Consider the following 20397-nt stretch of genomic DNA (forward strand, 5'->3'; position numbering starts at 1 on the left):
GGTTAATGAAAAAGCAGCAACGAGCCCCAAACCCCAGCCCTTCTTTCTGGAAATGGCTCGTTGGCATGGAAACCAGAGCATGCATCACCATTTGGGGGTGCTAACAATATCCACATCCAACACGAGATTTCAATTTAGGAAAAGAGGAGAAAAGAGCAACATTTTTATAATGCAGTTATTGAACTGTTCTCAATCTACCCCCCCCCCCNAAAAAAAAAACAACCCACAAAAACAAAACAAAAAACCCAGGAAGAATCTACTTGAAAGTAATAGATTAAGCTCTTAAATTGATCCATCTCTGTGGTCTGCTCTTTTACACTCATACAGATCTCATTTTGATCAAGCCAGACTCCTCCTTGTGAATTTAATTATTGTCTGAGAGAGCCTTAGATCCAGCTGTGTTCTCACTGTTGGGGTCTCCAAGCACTGCAGTACAAAGAAAGTAACAATAGGATTTAATATTAAGTTCAGGAGAATGTTTTTATTGGTAATAGGCTGCTTTGTGAAAAGCAAAAATCACCCTCCGCAAACAAGCAAACCAAATTAGGATTCTTTTTGTCCTTTACCATCAGCAATTAAAAAACAAAACACAGCAATAAACGAACAACAAAAAAAAACAATAGAAAACCCACAGCAATTCCACATGTTTTCAGAGAGCACTTCATGAAGGTCATCGTTTCCCCAGTTCCTGGCCAGTTCTTGCTAGTATTTTCAGTGAGCCATAGTTTGCAATACAAAGGCTAACTACTAAGTTTCAAGCTGCTACGACTTTCATATTGGCTTTTGTTTGATAGGTGTTCATAGCCTCAAACATCACTCTTGCAAACACAAGACTTTTTTCCTCCTACGGAAAGCTTATTTACCACTCACTCAAAATACATCTTGCATCTGAATACCATAAGGGTCAACATTTCATAGACAGAAACAGCTCAAGTTTGAGGCAAGATTCACACTATAGATTTCTCAGTGAAAATCAGGGAAGGCAAGAGGAAAGAATCCCCATGCACGCGATGATGGCAAAATGATGGCATTTTCTTACAGCATACTGATTTAGTGGTTGGCAACCCTGCCCGTGGCAAGATTGCTGGAACTAGATGTTCTTTGAGGTCCTTTCCAACCCAAGCCAAGAGACCCAAGAGATCCCTTCCAACCCCTCTATTCTACGATTTTGAAGCCAAGTATCCAAGAGCACAACCACATCTGTCTCCCTCTGAGATACAGGAAACATACAACAGCAGCTCCAATTCCGAGCTGCCAGACAGCTGGGGAACACACTGACCCCTCTGCACTCTAAGCATTTTCCTCAGAGCATAAGAGGCAGCAGCAGCTATACAGTTAGATTTTCTTTAAGCGCATAAGCTAGGACTGCGCTTTCTTCCCAACTCACAATCGGATCAAGGGCAAAGCATTAAAAAAATTGTGTTTCTACGGCTTACGTGCCCTAGAAGTTGTCCTTAATGACAATCTGCCTTATAAACAGAACAACTCTCCAAACCTTACTCCTATCAAAATTTAATGTAACAAAAATATAATATACAGAAAGGTATTAGGAAGCATGATTTAAATGTAGATGCTATACTTCTAATTCCCACAGAGGCAAAGTCAAGAGCAGAAATACAACCTAATTCTTTCAGAGCACCTCACTACCCAGCAAACTGAAACTCCTCATCAGTCTAATCAGACATCTGGGGACTTCTAGATCCAGCCTACTTCAGGCTGAATGATTATCATTTTCACGGATGTAAGTAATGAATGATGGTATTTCTCCTCTCACCTTATATTCGCAGTTATCTTAGTATTGTATTAATAAATTCAAGTATGGAGATTACTCCATCTTCTGACAGCTATAATCAGGGATTGCCTACTGCACATCTACTCATAAACTCACTTTTACCTGCAAGCAATATAACACTACTGTCATTTTCCCTTCCTAAACACCACAAAATACCCAGAGACAGATGAGCTCAAGTCCCGCTCAAATGGGACGAACTTCAGGGAGAATAAAACTTCTCCCACCACTCCTTACTTTTTCAGTTATGCAAATGCAGCTCTACATTGTTTCAGTAAATATTAACAAGAATTTTTCTGTATGACTGACCAATACAAGTTCTAAAAAAAAAAAAAAACAAAAAAAACCAGAGACTGTTCTGTTTCATAATGTATTATTTCTGCTGTTCTCATTTTGAAATACAAACATCACAGATACAACTTCATAAAAAAGTCACAAGAGTAATGTGGTATTACAAATTTATTTAGATTCTTGAAGTCATCTTTTTCAGCATTGAAAATTTCACACATACAAAACAACTTCTATGCATTACATCCTAGGTATGGATTGCTTTATGAAGTGCTGTGCTTTTCCTTTTTTTTTTTTAATCATCTCATGAAACAAATTTCTCAGTTATACATTTGATAAAAATAGGTGGTGTATCACCACTTCTTTTTAAACAAGTGAAATTCATCTCTTTGGGAAATAAGGTTTGGTTTTTTTTATTTTTTTTTCCCTTAAACATTGTATCATGAAAGATACAGACCTGAAAAAGGATAAACAATCATACACAAGGCGTAAACTTTACACAGAGTAGTTCAGACATTTTATAAAGAGATTTGGAAAAGTATCTAAAATAGTATTATTTAGTACAAAATTTCAATAATAAAATATTGCTCGTAATAAATAAGACATGAGTTCCATTAATACTGTTCTCCTGTTAAAGCTCTCTTTGATGTAACATGAACAAATCTGCTCAAAACTCGAATTTCTAATTCTCCTCTATATGAAGTAGGCAGATTTACTTCTGTATGGAATAGGCAGGTTCAGGTCATTCTTTGTTAGAAACAATTTTATTATCAACAAAACACAAAATTTGGTTCAAGGTTCATGCATCATTATGGGCAAAAATCCAGAATGGGAATAAACCCCATTATACAATAGGTTTAAATACCTACAATATTTGCCTGTTTTCTTAAAACCAAAGTGGAATAAGACTTTATATGGAGTAGGAATGCAAAGAGCAAGCTGCCTGAGTTTCCTCAAAAGCTTCTAAATATCTGTGCAGCTGTATTTAATGGTTATCAAAGCCACCAGGGAAAGTCAGCTCTATCGAGGATATGAGCTGTATCCCCATCATATGGGGACGTTTGATTTCATTCCCGCACGTCCCATTTGTAGACATGGCAGTTTGGAGCAGTTCTTCAGCAGCTGCTCAATAGCAATATGACGGACGTTCAGTTCTGAAGCCAGGGAGTCCTTTTCTTGGACTTGCTGCGTCAGCTCCTCAAACACATCTGCAAGAACATGGATTATTATTAGGTCAATGCATTTGGACACTGTACTTATAATACAGAGTTAAGAAGCAGTGGTGAACATGATTATTAAAAAGGCACAGATATTTAAGTGGGCTCACATACAAGAACATTATTTAGCTCAAGCACAGCTTGGTATACGCATCGTATACTGAAGAGAATCACCAGTTATGTTTTAGAGGACCTGAGCCAAGGTGCATCAGTTTGTTACTTGAAATGGAGTTGAATCCAGTTAAAAAGAAATAAAGAAAATACACATTTTGTGCAAGTTTGCGTCACTCAAGAAAGTTACATAATAAAAACACTCAGGAGCTTCTTACTTTGCGTGGAATAAGGTGTAAAGAGATTTTAGTCAAGAACTTAGACAATAGTAAAGCCATCTTTTTTTTTTTTTTTTTTTTTTTTTTTTAACAGAAGATTCATTATTACAAAGCAGTACAAAACCAAAACAAAGAGTACTGAGAATTTCTCACCCTGGATTTGCTTGAGCAGTTTTTCGTTCAGTTGCTTTAACTCTCCAGGAGTCATCATATTCACTGTAACAATAAGATCAGTTATCACTTCTACAAAAGTAACACGAACATCTTTAAACAGACTGTCCTTTTATCTTTTTTAATTTGCATCCTAATGATCGATCGTTGCATGACAGTAAATCAGCAGCAGCACTGTTCCGTAATAAATTTTAGAAAATTTCAGAAGTGCCTCTCACATGGACATAGATTTCTATTCCATAGGAAAGTCCTTTCCTCAGTGTCAAACAGATGGAAACTCAAGCACTCAAAATAGAAATGCCCGGAATCAGGATTGTTTGTAGATTGCTTGCCCCCTTTTAACACTTCTGTGATGACTTCTGACAGCATAACATGTTTTCCACACTCTGACCCCTGCATGTACATCTGTTCAGCTGATGGCAAGCAGCCAATACTGAAGCAAGTCCTGCCATGTTTTTTTTTTTTTTTTTTTTTAATTAAAGTCCATAGAAAATCACTCATGGGCAGAATTTTCAGCACACTACATTTGTTGCCTAGAAAGTTCTGTAGAAATACAAAACTTAGAAATAATGTTTCCACAGAGTAACTCAGTGGCAAATGATGAAGAAAAAACTCAGCTTGACTCAAGCGAAGACCAACAGATACAAGGCTTACTCCTCATTTTCCTGCATTACATTCGTAGTGAGAACTAAAAGATCCTCTGCACCATTCATAAGCCCTCCTTATATCTCAGTTTACAAGCACACTGCTCATCCTCAGAGAAAAGACCTCAAAGGAGAGAATTCTGGAAGTATTCCAGGCAGATCTCAATCAACAGTAGAGAGCAGGGGAGTGCTGTCCTCAACCCAGATGAGGTGGGCAGAGGTTGGGGCCACTTCCATTGGGTGATGACTTGTACGGAACGGCAGAAGCTGATGATACTCATCACGGGGACACTGGGTTCAGGTCACTGAAACAAACTTTAATACTTTGTAAATCCTTCAGCGTCCCACCTCAAATGCCGCAGCTTGGCAAAACCATCTCACATGCAGTGAGAAGAAAAATAGCGAGAAGCCAGCCTCAGGAAAAAAAAAAAAAAAAAAACATGCTGCAATCACACAGCTTTTGTTTGGGGATTTCCGAATGCAAGAAGTTTTTATGTTGTTAAACTTTGTCCTGATGAGGCTGATTTTTACTTACCCTAAAGACTATTTTATTTCCCTAAGGTTTCTCTTCCAACCTTTCTCACATCTTGCAGTTACAGGGTATTAACTTTCTGTTGTTACTGCCAAATTAAAGAAGTTGGCAGCAGCTACAACAGCCAGTTTGTTGTTACTCAAGACATAAGGCCACTTCACAGGGAAGCAGATCCACTTGCCTCCTCTGACAGCCAACTACAGTAGTATTCCCTTCAGCTATCAATAGAACAGAAAATTCCTTTCTCACATCTCACTATCGTTTAGAAGTTAAGACTTCTAAAACTCCACGAAAACCCTGATCAGATTTAATATGGTAATCGACATCTTAATAAATAAATTTAAAAAAACACAAGAAATCTTTCCCTCTTTCTGCACCCAGTGGTAAGAAGTTACTTTCTACTTCATTGTTTTCATTAACATTTCATCAGCTGTAGCAAGTAGGTAGGTTCACACATGACCCCTGCGTGTATATCAGGACACATCAGTCCTAATCAGTGTGTACATCAAGACGTATCAGTTATGTCACCTAATTTTGGCATAGAAAGCCTGGCTAGATTTTTCTGTAAACTTCAGATAAGCAGGAAGTCTTCAAATGAGCATCTTTCAAGGCAGAAGAGCTAAATAGTGCAAAAAGATTACTTACAATATAAAGCAAAAATACCTTAAAAGTGCATTATGTAGTCGTAATGAATAGGGGAAAGAAAAATAAATCTGTTACCATGCTTAAAAGAGCTTCATATTCCCATGTCTTGAAATCAGAGAGATAAATTCCAAGTGACTAACTGCAGTTAGATAAGTCCATAAACCAGGTCAAGCTTTCATAATTCCTCTGTTAACTTCTGCCCTGATGTATTTAATCCCAATTTATGACTCCAGAGGACAGGTGGTCAAACAGCACAGGTCATCTGTCTTGATTTATGGCTTTAAGACTACTAATTTAGTACAAACGCAATATGAAACATCATACACCAGTTAAAATCTTCTTGAAAATAATGAAGAATAACCAAACTTTTTAATAAACTAACAAACTGGTCCTTGCAAACTGGAGTCTAAAGAAGCTAATCTTTTTTTTTTTTTTCCCCAGCATCCCCTTTTCTCACTCTTCTGATATTCTAAATTCCATTGCTGCCTTCTTCTTCAATTATCTAAATCCTCCACCTAACATTTCACTAGCTTTTTCATCTTTCTCAGGCCTTTTGAAATTCAGAAGCATTTTCCATTTACCTTCTAAAAACTTTTCTAGTGATCTTCTAAAAATCATAGGAAGATTTATTTTCTGCTGCTTTCAACATCACCACAGTTATCACAAGAATCACCAGGTTTATTCTACAGCGTTTGAGATGCCATGGTAGCACAAGGGCCTTCATGCTTTCCTATGCTCAGCAAGGAGAAGAAATAAATCTGAAGCGTAAACAGAGAGTCTGATGCTATTGAGAACATTTAATTCTTTACGCTGCTTCCCAAGTTTGCTCTGCTTCTTTACCTCTTATTTCTTCTGTTGTTTTGAGTGGCTTTGTGTAAAAGGCAACTCAAGACTCCTGACGTGTTGGTTTCAGGAGGTTAGTAATTGGCACAAGCAAATCTGTTTGACTGATATAATAAAAATTCACTGCAAGCAACTGTAACAGTAACTTTTTTTGCATAAATTAAACATTCCCTGTATCACGTTGGAGCATAACAAACGGAAAAGCTAAAAAACAAACACAAAAATATCAAAACAAACGAACAGCCTCCCCCCCATCTGCTTAGCTATGCAGTCACCCTAGTCACAGATTTTACAGTAACTCCAAGCTGTTAAAAGCTGCGTTTCAGGCTGTGAATTAATGCCCTGTGGGAACACTAAGTGATCAGCAGATATTACAGAGGACACTTCTTGCCTGCTATGTTGCATTCAGATAGAAATACACTTACATTCTTCCCTGCTGTAATGAGGATGCCTTCTATGAACTCTGGTGAGTGAATCACTTTCAGCTTTTTCAGTTTTCTTGGCTTGGTTGTGATTAGACCACAAAACACTGTTGCAGCAGAATGTAGCACCTGTTTCTTGTAACATACCAAGTCTGAAATCAGTGGGTTCTCTTTGTTCTAAAAGACTTTGCGAGCAGTTCGAGATGCTTCCAGAATTTCCATCTACCCATTTTGCAGAGTATCTAGGTACAGGAGAGTCAAACTGTGGGAGTAGTTTTCTATCAGTCTGATGTCTAAAGTTAAAAAGCGGGTGTTGAGATGGTTTCGAGCTTTCAGTATCAGAGTCTACATCCTTGTTTTGTGCATACTGTATGATCCAGTTAATTTTTTTGCTCAAGATGCTTTTTACTTCTGCATATGGGCTTCGAGAGAGCTTTGATCGTGGACAGTCCTGATTTGCAATTAAGTGGAATTTTTCAAAGCAGTCTCTGTGTCCCCTTAAAGATCTTGTATGTAGAAGATCTGACTTCGGTACTCCTGCAAAGACATAATTAAAAAAGAAAAAAAAAAGAGTTCAATTACTGTCTATTCAAATTTTTTTTTTAAAGCCTCTACTTGTCAGTAACCAAAAAAAGTGAACTGTTAACTGCTGCTTTCATATTAACAGTCTAGTCACCAAAGTAAATCAAACATTTCTATAGAACAATACTGAAGAACATACTGTAACAGCCACTTGTGCCCCCATCTTCTACATAAAATGTTTTGAGCCATCTGCTCAGATAATGCAGTGTGCAGGTTCGTGTCATTCAAGTGGTCAATCATAATTTAGACTTCAGTCACAGTTTATTATTTCTCATTGCTACAAGCCTGGCGCTGAGCTAGAGAAATGAGTTCTAATACCGTCAACGCTTGCCAATGTGAAATCATCCTGAAATTAATTTTGTGTAAGACGGATACTCATTCTCTTTGATTGTCCTCTCTTAAAGACTATTCAAATAGCCACAGCAGGTAACCTACTCAAACATCAAAGAAATTAATAGCGATTAACGTGTTAAAAAGGAACACAACCTGTGAAGATTGACAATAAGTTAAGACAGATGGCATGAGAAATGACTATTTCATGAAGTGAATAGCACTCCAGTACCAAATTACTTTCTGCAGCTTCAGCAGATATCTCTTTATTCAGATTCACACCTACGCAGGAGATTCAAAACCCAAGTCTACAATATTGAGCAGACAGACTTATCTCAGTCAAATATGCTACTTGGGAGATTTTCAGTACTAACAAAAAAAAAAAATCTGCAACACAAGTCCCTGATTACAGACAATCAAAAGCTTGCCTGTGAACCACTGGCTGAAAATGCTCAACGCTCACTAAAAGTCAAAATATTTAAAATCAACACGTGAAAATATAATTTCATCTTTTAAACTAGGTGAGCTGCCACCATTTTACTCCTTAACACATAAAATAGATATGTAGAAGTGATGCAAACAAAGGAAAAAACACGAAATGCAACAAGATCAACAAGGAGACTTTAAAGAGAACAGTTTTGCACTGTGTCCTGGCTCTTCACAGGCACTGCCACATGCAAAACTTCTAGGATACCGACCTTCTCCCCTGCTCAAAACTATTAATAATAATAAAAAAATCAAACACAACCACCAAGTTTCTACTTCTTTCCATTCTCTCCTACACCTTCGCCAGCCCTGTAAAATGGGGAAAGAACTGCCACACTGTTTCTATTAAAAATAGAAACACACAATCTTGCAAATTCAATGAAAGATTCCCAAGGCTAGTTCTATAGAAATGGCCTCCTGCAGTTAGGTCCCCTATCTGGCATGTTTGAAGAAGCAGGTCAGACTACCCTCCCTCACCTATATGTGCTATCACTTCTGAGACGATCACAAAACAAACCACCTGCACAACAAGTGACAGAATGCTGCAGCTTCACTAAACATAATAATAGAAGAAAACTAGAATAACACATTACATTACTTGTCCAGAAGTAAGTTCTCATCTGCATTAAAGAAAAAGAACAATATTTATGAAGTTCCTGAAAATGCTTTCAGTTTGATTTTTGGGCATAAAGATCTACACAGATTAAACACTAAATGCATGAAAATAAATTAGGAAAGGCTAATAATTGAAATCACTGGTATAGACTACAATACCTTATTTTACTAAGCAGCAGAAAGGCAACAAATAAGAAATAGAAGTACAATGAAAAAATACTCTAAAGAATTTTCCGAAATCAGATATTGAGTACCCAAAACCGCATATGCGCTTATAGACAAGCACAGATAAATTCAGGGTCTTCCAAGTACCATTTATGAAGCTAAATACACGTGAGCTCTGTAATCCTAAAATATTTCATCGGGCTACTAACAGTACAGAAGTATCAAGAATTTCTCTGTAAACATTCTGATAAATAACAATCAAATGCAGATGTGAAGAACACTCAAGTTCAACCAAAGCATGCTGCACTATACAGGATTTTCATACAGAGGTCTAAATGGCATTATCCTGATAGTTTTTTGAAGTAACATTCCAAGCACATTTATTTGGAGGTTGACCCATTCAGAAGACAAAGGCAGAGAATCCCAATCTGGATTAGTTGCTTACAAGCCTGAGAAAATTCTACTTGAAAGCGTATAGGAAATCCTACAGTAGAAATGCAGCTGGCTGAGACACACATCAGGTTCCAGGGTTCACACATTCAATCTTCACTGTAGATGTCTACAAAAAGAGGAGGCCCATCCCACGCCAAAATTTATAACTATCTCCCCTCTTGTCACACTGGAATAACAAAATACGTCTATCCAGATACTCTTCAAAACAATAAGGAAAAGAAATCATACACAATTGGTTTAAAAGATGCCTTCAGACCAGCAGAACTGCTTCAGCTTTCACATACAAATAATAAAAGAACGTGTTTACCATCAATTTCTGACTCCAATAACCTATGAAATATGAATAGTATCTATCACCTTTCTCTGCAATACTCATTGTATGCTCAGCACTTCTGAGAACAGAAGAGACTGTTTAAGAATTTACTTAAGAGATCAGTGTTTAGGCCAAAAACTGAGTCTTTTGATTTGTAACCTAGGCAAGAAAGAAACGCTTTCTCCATGCCAGCATAATTCTCAACACTGAGTTCTAATCCACTCCTACAAAATAATTTTGTAAACGCATATGTAATCATACATTATATGAAATAGCATACATTTTTCTAACTTCCAGTTATTCTTAAGAGCAAACTAGCAGAGAAGAGGGAGAACATTTACTGTAAAACCAGGTGTGTAATCAATACATTCTATCAATTCTAAGTCATTTGTACTAGAAAATAAATCAGATTGAATCAAATTAAAGTTTCCATCTGAAAGGAAGAAGTCTACAAAGACCTTAATTCTGTCCTTGTAACTGGCACATCTAGAACAACTATGTGAATAACTATGCAAAACTCTTCTTCACAATAAGATACAGAACTAAATTGAAATGTTTGCTCACATTTATAAACGAGGTCGGCTAGAACAATTGTTTTATTTGGAGATAACCATAACAAACAAGTTCAATTCAAGAAGAATGCTCTTGAACAGAAAGACTACTTCACATTCCTTCACAAACATTTTCATTATAAAAGATCATTAGCCTGCTTGTTTATCTTCCAGTATTTGTTGTTGTTGTTTGTAGAAACTCCTCAGTCGGTCTTGCAGCTCCACATTAAAGAAAAGCCTGCATTCCATTCTTAGCAATTTATAACATGATGCTGGAAACAAATTGATTTTGCAGCAGTGAACAGCCTTAGCCCGAGCAGTTGAAGAGGAAAAACAAACAAACAAAAAATGTAAGATGGAATTAATTAAAATTAACATGGATAGTTCTAGACAAAGTTAATTGTTTCAGGTTTGTTCTTTAACACTGCTTAATTAAAGCCACATTAAAATCTCTTTAAAGAATTTACAAATACTTTTGGGTAAGATTTATACCTGACCACAGGGAAAGGAAAACTGCAAAATGCTACAAATTCACTAACTTCATGAAGTACATATGGTTATTAAGGGTAGCAAAATAAGAAGAAATGCACTTATTAAGGGTAGCAAAATAAGAAGAAATGCACTTCAGAACAGATTTGAACAGTCCTGGCGAAGTGGATGAAATGGATGACTGAATTAGAACACCTTTAGTTTTTGCTGGTTGGAGACTGCCTTTACAGTCACTGAAAAAATGCATTTCAGGCACAATCCACTTCATCCTAAGTAGTTACCTCCAGAAATATTTGTGATGAGCACCTACACCCTTTCCTGTAATCCTGTAAGCAAGAAAGAGCTTGTGAAGAGTTTAAGTCTGTGGCTGCCTACTTTAAGAGCACTGACTTCGACTACAAGTTCTGAAACATTCCTACTGCTGCTCTCCTCAGCCGTCCTCCTTGCCTGCATACAGTACTACTCTTGAAACACGGATGCTTAAGCAGCATCTAAACAACTGCATCTCCATTCAAAACACTAAGATCAGACAAGCTCAGCTTTGATTTGTCTTGTGCGCAGGGCTAGGACCTGCAGCACAGAAGGAAATGCTTCGAGACATTACATGTTCACGTCTATCTGCTAGTCAGATCATTCAGACTGCTAAAAGAAGAGAGTTCTTACCCCAAGACCTCTTCAAAATACATTAAATAAAACCAGCCCATGACTACCTGTGACAGCATGTCACCCTCACATCTAAATGACTAGGGATGGAGGAAAACTGTTATTCTTAGTTGCACAGTTCTGCCAACACTGAGAAATGTGATCATTAGAGACTTATCTCCAATGTATCTGCCTGACAAGATTTAAAGCCAAATGCTTTCTAAGTATATTCATGCAATCTCACTGCAGAGTTAAATCTTCTGATTTACTAGATTAGCTGGAAGGAAAAATGCTAGTGTTATTTATTCATTAGCTTCCAGAACAAAACAAACGGTGGAGGTTATCTTGTTTGCAAACTAAAATTCTTTCTTCACTTTTGTTTGATAAAGCCAGTGCATTCCACACGTCAGGTGGGGACACAAAACCTCCCACCGCATTTCTATCAGCTTGCTTACATTTTACCATACAGCAAACATATCCCATATAAGATAGAACACAGATCCAATCGAGTCTTTTAACAAGTTTTCAAAATTCACGTTCCCTAGAAAAGATTTTACTAATGCGTAAGATGAACCAGTGAATACTACTACAGGATCTACCACGTTAGAGATGTCTCACATTTCCTAAGGCAAGACTAGTAAGCTCACCCAGAATAGAGCAGAAGCCATGAGACAGCATTTCTGTATTCCGCGTAGCACCAGGTAAGCAGCATTAACTGTTCAAACTACTTGCTCGCATGAATAAACTTCCCTAGCTTAAAGACTTCAAAAATATAGTTTCAGAACTAGCCACATGGATCAACTTACTCAGCAGTACTTACACGGCACTTAGTGGATTAAGAATACCATCTCCAACTGCGTTTGGACTTGAATTCATAGTTAAGAGGTTTACTGGAAGCTGCAGCTCGTTCTACAAGTCCATTCAAGTCTGCAGAAATGAGTCATAGCCCTGGACTGCAAACGCTACCTTAACACAAGATTTCATCTGTCTGCCCCAAAGGACAATGATGAAAGTTCTTAGCTTTTGTTGCGAGAATAATACATTTTAGTTCCTGTTATTTTATTAACATTGAGGAAAAAAAAAAAAAAAGACATGTAATATTTTGGAACAGAATGAAAGTAGAACAGTTTCCAATCCTTTCAGCTACACCTTACAATCTATTTTATTTATTCTTTACAGAAGAATATCTCACTGAAAAAGAGGTGAAACTTCTAAGAATGGAATCTCATTTTTCAAAGATGAACACAGAGAACACAGAATAAGGATATTACACGAGATTTTACAGACCTTAGCAGGAAAACAAAACAACAAACAAAAAGCCAACAAAACAAGACACCGGTTTATAGCAGTCTTTGTCTCAACCTTGAGACTAGGATGCACTAAATCTCATGCTGAAATTGCCTGAAATACTGACCCCATCTGCACTTTAAAGAAGCATGGAAAGGTAACCACGCTTAACATTAATCAATGTAATTACTGGGTTATCTATTCCCCTCACCTCCTCTTGCACATTAGAAGGCCTGCAATACAGATTTAGGTTTCAACTCCCAACGTTTACCATTCAGCCACTGGTTCAACTCTAAACAGAAATGGAAGCAAGTTATCAACTAACAGCACCAGACAAGCAAAACAGTAAGTAAAAATCAGCGCAATCAGATTTTCCCACCTACTAAACACTCTTGAATTTCAGAAAACTAACACACTTTAAAACAATTCTGCATTAAGATATACCAGCATAAAAATGGGGTAAGATAAGCATGCCATCTATGACAAATAATAAAAACAGAACTGTGACTATTACAAGCTTTGAAACCACAAATGAAAAGGTTCTTGAGAAGAAACTAGTCTCCAACTAACACACTGTCTTATTTCCTCACTTACGCAACTGTTACACGTGAACTTAAAACATTTCCTGTTTCAATCGCAGATTACTAACATTGCACCTACTCAAAAACAAGACAGTACTCAACAATCTCTGATGCCCACTCTGCCTAAAGAAGGCATACAAAAGGCCAACATCAAATCCCTGCAGACCCGCAGCATAAATACATTCTAAACCCTACCTAGTACTTTAAAACTGCTACAGAACCAGTTTCATTTCCCAAAATGTTGTATTATGGCTTTCCATTTCATACTTCAGTACTTTGTGTATCTTAAAGCTGAAGCATCACCTTACAACCTAACATCCTACATCACCCGATAATGATCCTAAGACAAAAGCTGGTTTGGGAATAAACAAAGTATTTGCATGTAGCTTAGTCCACTCAGCTTCCCCTGGAACGAATCCTCAAACCGGATGAGCAGACAGGGAAAGCAGGACAGACACGGATACTGTCCTTTCGTCCATCCTCATTTAGACTAAAGAGCAGCGAAAGCACTGTTAACCTCTCCTCTACATTAATTTCTCCCTGCTCCTCAAGAAAAGTTGACGACATAATAGGAGAAAGTTTAAACCTACATCTTGGCTTTTTCTTATTCTGTATGCCTGTTTGCCCTTTTCTCCTTGTTTTGCTACCAAAAAAATTCCCTCCTAGGAAACTTTCAGGGAAATGGACCCTATCATCCATACACATCACTCCTGAATAAATGCAGTGACAGACACCATCACAAACATACTGAGATGAAACCAGCACATCTTAAGCTTTTTTTCTTTTTCCATTTAAGCATTAAAACTCTAGTATTCAATATGATGGAGACAATATTTCTGATAAAAAACAAAGGTTTTATGACAGCATAAACAACTTCTTTCTTCTTCAGAAATTCAGTAATTATCTACCTAAGGCAGACAAAGGTTTCTGTACAAGAGTTTTCCATGTAAAATGACTAGAAAGAGAACTTATTTATTTCAATCATGCGTCATTGTCAATCTATTGTCCAAACAAAGTAATATAAAAACAAACAAACATAAGGCAGCTGAAGGCTGAGACCCATAACAATACTGAGTTAGGAAGATGCATGTTGAGTCATGAAAGACTTGGTGTGTCCCCAGTTTTACTTGTTTCTAATTATTCATCCTACTTAACTGTGGTGATCAAGAACATTACCATCTACACTAACTTTTACAGCTGTTGAACTCACAGATGTGAAGACACACAGATTCACCAATACTCATCTATGATGTGCAGCTAGCTGTGACTTTTACACAATAGTTTTTCTACAATTTACTGTAAAATAAGTTTTGTCTATGTACCTTTGAGAAAGTCTGCTTTGGGCAGCTAAATTTTAGGCTAGGTCATTTTCACGTGCCTTGTTTTACAGCTGACAGCTTTGAGGAAAGAGATGCCGGCAGGAATGAAATCAGTGAGAAAATTCTGTTTCCATTAAAGCATTAGAAAACGACACCATTTTAAACAAGGAAAATGGGAAAACCACTTCCAGAATTTCATACGTGAAAGTTGCTATGGGCTGCTGCAAATATCGGAAAACTTATGCATCCTGCAAGATGCTTAGCTGTGACTATGTCCTGGAGGGAGAAGTTATGTGTGCCCATCAACACTAAAATGGAGCAATCTTTAAGCGCTGCCCTAGCTGTTGCATGAGTATCTAAAACAGCCTATTTCACTTAAAATTATAACTGAAGAAAATGAAACTTCTGCATGTGATTTAGTTGCTTGGATTTTTAAAAATGATTTTTAAATTGAAAGAAACTATCAGCAAAAGTGACCCACGCTTGTATGTGTGGGATAGTACTTTTTACACAGTTTATAGAACTTTAAGTTGATTCTGTGCAACAAGTAGTTATGAAGTCTGTTAAAGTGTAAGTGGCAAGTTGATAAGAAAACACCCAGTATAATATCCTGAGTTATCCATTTAATTATCCATTTAATTCCCTAACCAGGACTGTCAGAAGACTGTTGCCCTCTCTCTACATATAAGTCATAGTCTTTGCCATAGGAAAATGGCAAACAGGAGATGAAAGCAACAGATGCCAGAAGTAGGAGGAATATGGTACAGAATACGGTGAAGAATCAGCTTATATATTGGGTCAACTAAAAATTCTTATAGAGACACTTTTTAAAGTCATTTACACAGCCAGCGCTCCACTCCCTATAAAAGTAACATCTTTTCAAATAGGGCACAGAATACAGAATATCAGAAAATGAGGTACATTTTATGCTGCAATGATCAAGATACTACCATTTTTATATTGCTATGCAAAAGAAAAAAAAAATTCAATGTAATGGCCGTATGCTCCTGAGGTTCAAAACAAGCAACAAGACCACTGGGCACAGCGTGCATACATCTCAAAGAAGAACAAAACATAAAAGCTTGCTTGATTTAAAAAGGGAAGTCTCTAATCTACCAAAATAAATTCATTAGAAAAACAAGGCTTCAAGTTCTACAACTGTACAAAAAAACCATCTTACCGAATCTGTATCACTTTGGCGGCCAGAAACAATGCTTCCAAGGCCAGCCTTTTAAAAATGGCCAAAGCTCCTACTTCAGTTTGTAAACTGCAGGGAACTGCTTCAGCAGCAGGCTAGACCAGATGATCGCCAGAGGTCCCTTCCCAGCCCTACAGTTCTGTGATCCTGTGTGAAACTTCAAGGTGCTCTGACGATGAATCTGGTTTTATCCCACTGCACATATCACCTTATGAAAGCACACAACAAACTTCTGACGATTTCTGCTAAACACTGATCTGCTTCCAAGAAAATCACGCTATGAGATTCGCAGCTGAACTACGTTCTATCCGTAGCCCCTCTCATCACTGACTGAAGCACCGAGCGAAGGCCGAACGCTCGGTAATTTTCACCTGAACTGACACCAGAGGTCTGCGGAAGCTCCTGAAACTTGATCACGTCTTTGCAAGAGTTATTTTAGAAAGCTTCAAAAACCCACTGTTACCAGGAAGGAACCTAATTCGGTCAGCAAGAAAACTTCTAACACACAAGTTTCCGAAGCTCTGTGAGAGAGCTTTTCAGCAAGCTCTGTCTGCACCCAGCTCCACATAGAGCGGCCCACCAGCACAGCTGCACAAGAGCAGCCCCTGTAACACCGTACCTTCGATGTTCAGCTCGAAGCAGATGTGGCAGAACGAGAGCGTCTCCTTCTCGGTGCCCAACTTGCAGACGCTGCACTCGTTGTCATCGTCCAGGTCGATGTTGACGAACTGCTCCTCGTTCATCGTGTCCTGCGTGAGGAGGGGACAAGGCGGGGGACTGTTACTCCTACCGCCCGCGACACCCCGCACTGCTCCCCTCAGGCCCGGCCGCGGGTGGGGCGGGATCGTCCCGTCCCGGCCAAGTTTCCTCCCCAGAGCACTAGAGACGGCGCGGCGAGCAGCGGCCATACCGCACGGTGCCGCCGTAGCCCCGGTGGAACGAGACCCTCTCGCCGGCCCTCCGGCCACGCACACCCTCGCTCCTGCCGCGCCACTCCTTCCCGTCCCGCTGCCCCCAGCTCGGGCTCCTCGCGTCCCCCGTGCCCAGCACACCGCCGCGAAAGGCGCGCCGCCACCGAGCTCCGAGCTCCGAGCGCCGTCGTCTCGTCTCGTCCCGTCCCGTCCCGTCCCGTCCCGTCCCGTCCCGTCCCGTCCCGTCCCGTCCCGTCCCGTCTCGTCCCGTCCCCCCCGCGCACCCTTCGTCGTGCTACGCTGCCGACCGCCCAGCGCCGCTTTCCACTATTGTTCGCAGAAGAGCGCAGCCGGAGCTCGGCGCCAGCACCGCCCTCCGCTTCCGGCCGAGACCACGGCCCCGGCGGGACGGGGGGGGCTGCGCTGGGCGGGGCGAGCTGCGGCTCTCCGCCGCGCCTCCGTGCCAGCACCGCCCCAGGGCTGCGCCGGCGGGGCGGAGGGGCGGGGCGAGCCGGCTGCCGCTACAATCCTTGCGGGCAGCGCGCACCCCCTCTTCGGCGTCGGTTGGGCTCTCCCGGAGCCGGGCTGCGGTGCCTCCCCCGCGGCGGCTGGGGGCGGGTGAGGGGAAGCCTGAGCGGTGTTATCGGCGTGCCACGGCTGACCAACTCAGTTCTTCCTCTTTGCGGGGCTTGTTGCCGTGGGTACGGGGCTGCCCTGCGCTCGGTGTCCTCCTAGCGCACCCCCGGTGCTAATGTGCTGGTGATGTGTACTGCACCGTGTGATTAGGTCTTCTGAGAAATGAAGAATTCCTTTGTGTATAGGAATTGAAACTAGGAAGATTAGCTAAAGGCAGGGAGAAAACAAAGTCAGGATCGCCTCCTCTGCTCTGTGCTGGTGTGGTGGCACCTCGAGGACTGTGTGCAGCTTTGACCCCGCATTACAAAGGGGACGTAAAACAGAGAGTGTCCAAAAGAGGGATATGAAGATAATGAAGGGTCTAGAGAAAAAGAAATATAAGGAATAGCTGAGGTCCCTTAGTTGGTTCAGCCCAGAGCAGAGGAGGCTGAGGGAAGGCCTGATGACAGCCTGCTCCTGAGCTCTGCTCTCTGGTGACAGTGACGGGACCCAAGGGAATGGCGTGGAGCTGTCAGGGGAGGGTCAAGCTTGGGTGTCAGGAAAAGGTTCTTCACCAGGGGGTGGTTGAGCCCTGGAATAGGCTGCCCAGAGTCGTGACCATGGCCTCAGGCCTCACAGAGTTCAAGGAGTGTTTGGACAGTGCTTTCAGATATATGGTCTGATTTTTGGATGGTCCTGTGTGGAGCCAGCAGTTGAGCTCCATGATCCTCGTGGGTCCCTGCCAACTCAGAATATTCAAGCTATGTGGTGTGGTCAGTGGGATGCCATCCAGAGAGACCTAGACAGGCTTGAGCAGTGGGCCCAGGTGAACCTCATGAGGTTCAACAAATCCAAGTGCAAGGTCTTGCTCCTCAGTTGTGGCAACCCATGCCATCAGTTCAAACTGGTGAATGTAAGGATAGAGCACAGCTCTGCTGAAAAGGACCTAGGGGTACTGGTGGATGGCAGCTTGACATGAGCCAGCAATGTGCCCTCGCAGCCCAGAAAGCCAACTGTATCCTCAGCTGCTTCAAAGAAGCGTGGCCAGCAGGGTGAGGGAGGTGATCCTACCCCTCTGCGCTGGTGAGGCCTCACCTGGATTACTGTGTCCAGAAGTGGGATCCTCAGTGCAGGAGAGATGTGGACATGTTAGAGTGTTTCTAGAGGAGGAAAATACCAATGATCCAAGGGATACAACACCTCCCCTGCGAGGACAGAGTGAGAGAGCTGGGGCTGTTCAGCTGGAGAGGAGAAGGCTCTGGGGAGATCTGGTAGTGGCTTTGCATATCTAAAGGAAGGCTATAAGAAAGAAGGGGACAGACTCTTTAGCAGGGTCTATTGTGATAGGATAAGGGTAAATGGTTTCAAACTAAAAGAGAGGAGATTTAGAGTAGTTATAAGGAAGGTGTTTTTTTTATGATAAGGGTGGTGATATACTGGATCAGAGAGATGCCCAGAACAGAGATTGCCCAGAGAGATGGTGGATGTCCCATCCCTGATCAAGGTCAGGCTGGGCGAGGCTCTGAGCAACCTATCTGGCTTTGGCTGTCACTGTTCATTGCAGGGAGTTGGACTAGATAGCCTTTAAGGGTCCCTTCCAACTCAAATGATTCTATGATTCTATAATCTGATACCACATGAATATACAAAACTGGCAAATCTGTGCCAAGTTTTAACAGTTCTTTCACTGGATCAGAATGGGCTTGCTCTACTCTGAGCTTTCTAGGAAAGAAATCAATCCTTGGGGATTACTGTTACTTTTCACTCCCTTGGGAGGAAGGAAAGAAAGCTGCTGTTGAATGCAGAAGTTGTGCGCATAAGAGGGAAATGGAAGAGGAGAAAGGAATGTGTAAGAGAAGCAATGCTGAAGTCACACATATGTGTATTTGACATGATGGGAAATACCGAGTACAGATTGTACATGCTGTCTGAATGGAAAGTAAAACCAACTCAGCTCTGTGCTTGCCCTCAGAAGGTTAAGCCGCAGCTGGCAGATCGTGCCTTCCTGGGAATTTCCTCAACTCATGGAAATCACCTACAATGCATTTCTGTGCGTCGAAAGTGGGATTACCTATGAAACAGCTATGTCATCTTCCAGAATCTCCTCCCTCAAAACACAGTTTCCTGCGGTTTTTGTTATCTCTTTCACTACATTTTCTTGGGGTATTTTTTTCAATTCTATCAGGAAGAAAAGATGTCACTCTTTAGTCCATTCCTCCTCAGCTTTTAAGTAGTGGGTAGTCTTTGGATTTTTTTTTCTGTTGGAGGACAGCAGAACAATTAATCTCAGAGCTTCCTAAAATCAAATTGCTTTTCCCACTCGCTGGCATTGGACTTGGGAGAGCCACTACACCTCCTCTTTCCTTCCATTGTTTACTTATTTGGTATGCATGAAAAGTGGCAAAGAAGCAGCAGTCTGACTTTGTCGCAAAAGCAATATTAAGAGAGAAAAGGATGTGAGCCTGGGGTAGAGGATTTACAAACAGGAAGAAGAAGCTGGACGGATAATGGTAGGGAGGATTATAAAGTATTTAAATCATGGAGTATTTTCCCCTCCAGAATCTGATGTTTCAACACCCCATTGCAGTGTATCAGCAGCTCTGAAATCCAATGGCAAAAAAACCGTAAATAATGTTAACAGATGACATGCAGGAGACAGTATGGCTATTGGTAATTGAACTACTTTTCTTATTAAAAAAATAGTTTAAAACATAGAGGTCACTGTGTTAAAAATAGTGAAAGAAAATGTTTCAGGTGCAGCGTTACAAAAAAAAAACCCACAACACTGCTCAATCTTAGTGCCTGTGATGTGGTTTGCATATATACGTACATAAACATATTTTCTTCCTAATCCCTTGTTTCATCAGTATACATTATTCTCACTAGGAGTTTACTTTCACAGAAAAATTATTTTAGTAGCAAACAAATCTGTTTCATCTTTTTTTCCCCCTCCTCTCTGTTGAGATTGTGTTTTCATTTT

At 40.3% G+C, this 20397-nt stretch overlaps 1 protein-coding gene across 2 annotated transcripts; it reads right to left on the bottom strand.

Annotated features, from left to right (window-relative positions):
• On the bottom strand, positions 2146–17240 carry C1H21orf91 (chromosome 1 C21orf91 homolog). Of its 2 annotated transcripts, none has more exons than XM_021403479.1 (5): positions 17087–17240; positions 16511–16640; positions 6884–7417; positions 3777–3839; positions 2146–3285 (listed from the first exon to the last, which is right to left on the bottom strand). In XM_021403479.1, the coding sequence occupies exons 2-5, from the start codon at positions 16632–16634 to the stop codon at positions 3125–3127; spliced, it is 882 nt and encodes a 293-aa protein (XP_021259154.1). In that variant the 5' UTR covers positions 16635–16640; positions 17087–17240; the 3' UTR covers positions 2146–3124. The 2 variants fall into 2 exon arrangements, with proteins under 2 accessions (XP_021259154.1, XP_021259162.1); XM_021403487.1 differs by lacking the exon at positions 17087–17240 and adding an exon at positions 16944–17043.

The sequence above is a fragment of the Numida meleagris genome, chromosome 1 (assembly GCF_002078875.1).
Source record: "Numida meleagris isolate 19003 breed g44 Domestic line chromosome 1, NumMel1.0, whole genome shotgun sequence".
Lineage (NCBI taxonomy): Eukaryota > Metazoa > Chordata > Aves > Galliformes > Numididae > Numida > Numida meleagris.

Excerpts from the sequence above, each read along its gene's own strand:
- C1H21orf91 (XM_021403479.1), bottom strand. The coding sequence starts at position 16,634 with ATGAACGAGGAGCAGTTCGTCAACATCGACCTGGACGATGACAACGAG. Across the intron at positions 7,418-16,510 it reads CTTCGAGCTGAACATCGAAG|GAGTACCGAAGTCAGATCTT; the intron begins GTACGGTGTTAC and ends ATGTCTTTGCAG. Across the intron at positions 3,840-6,883 it reads TCATTACAGCAGGGAAGAAT|TGAATATGATGACTCCTGGA; the intron begins GTAAGTGTATTT and ends TTATTGTTACAG.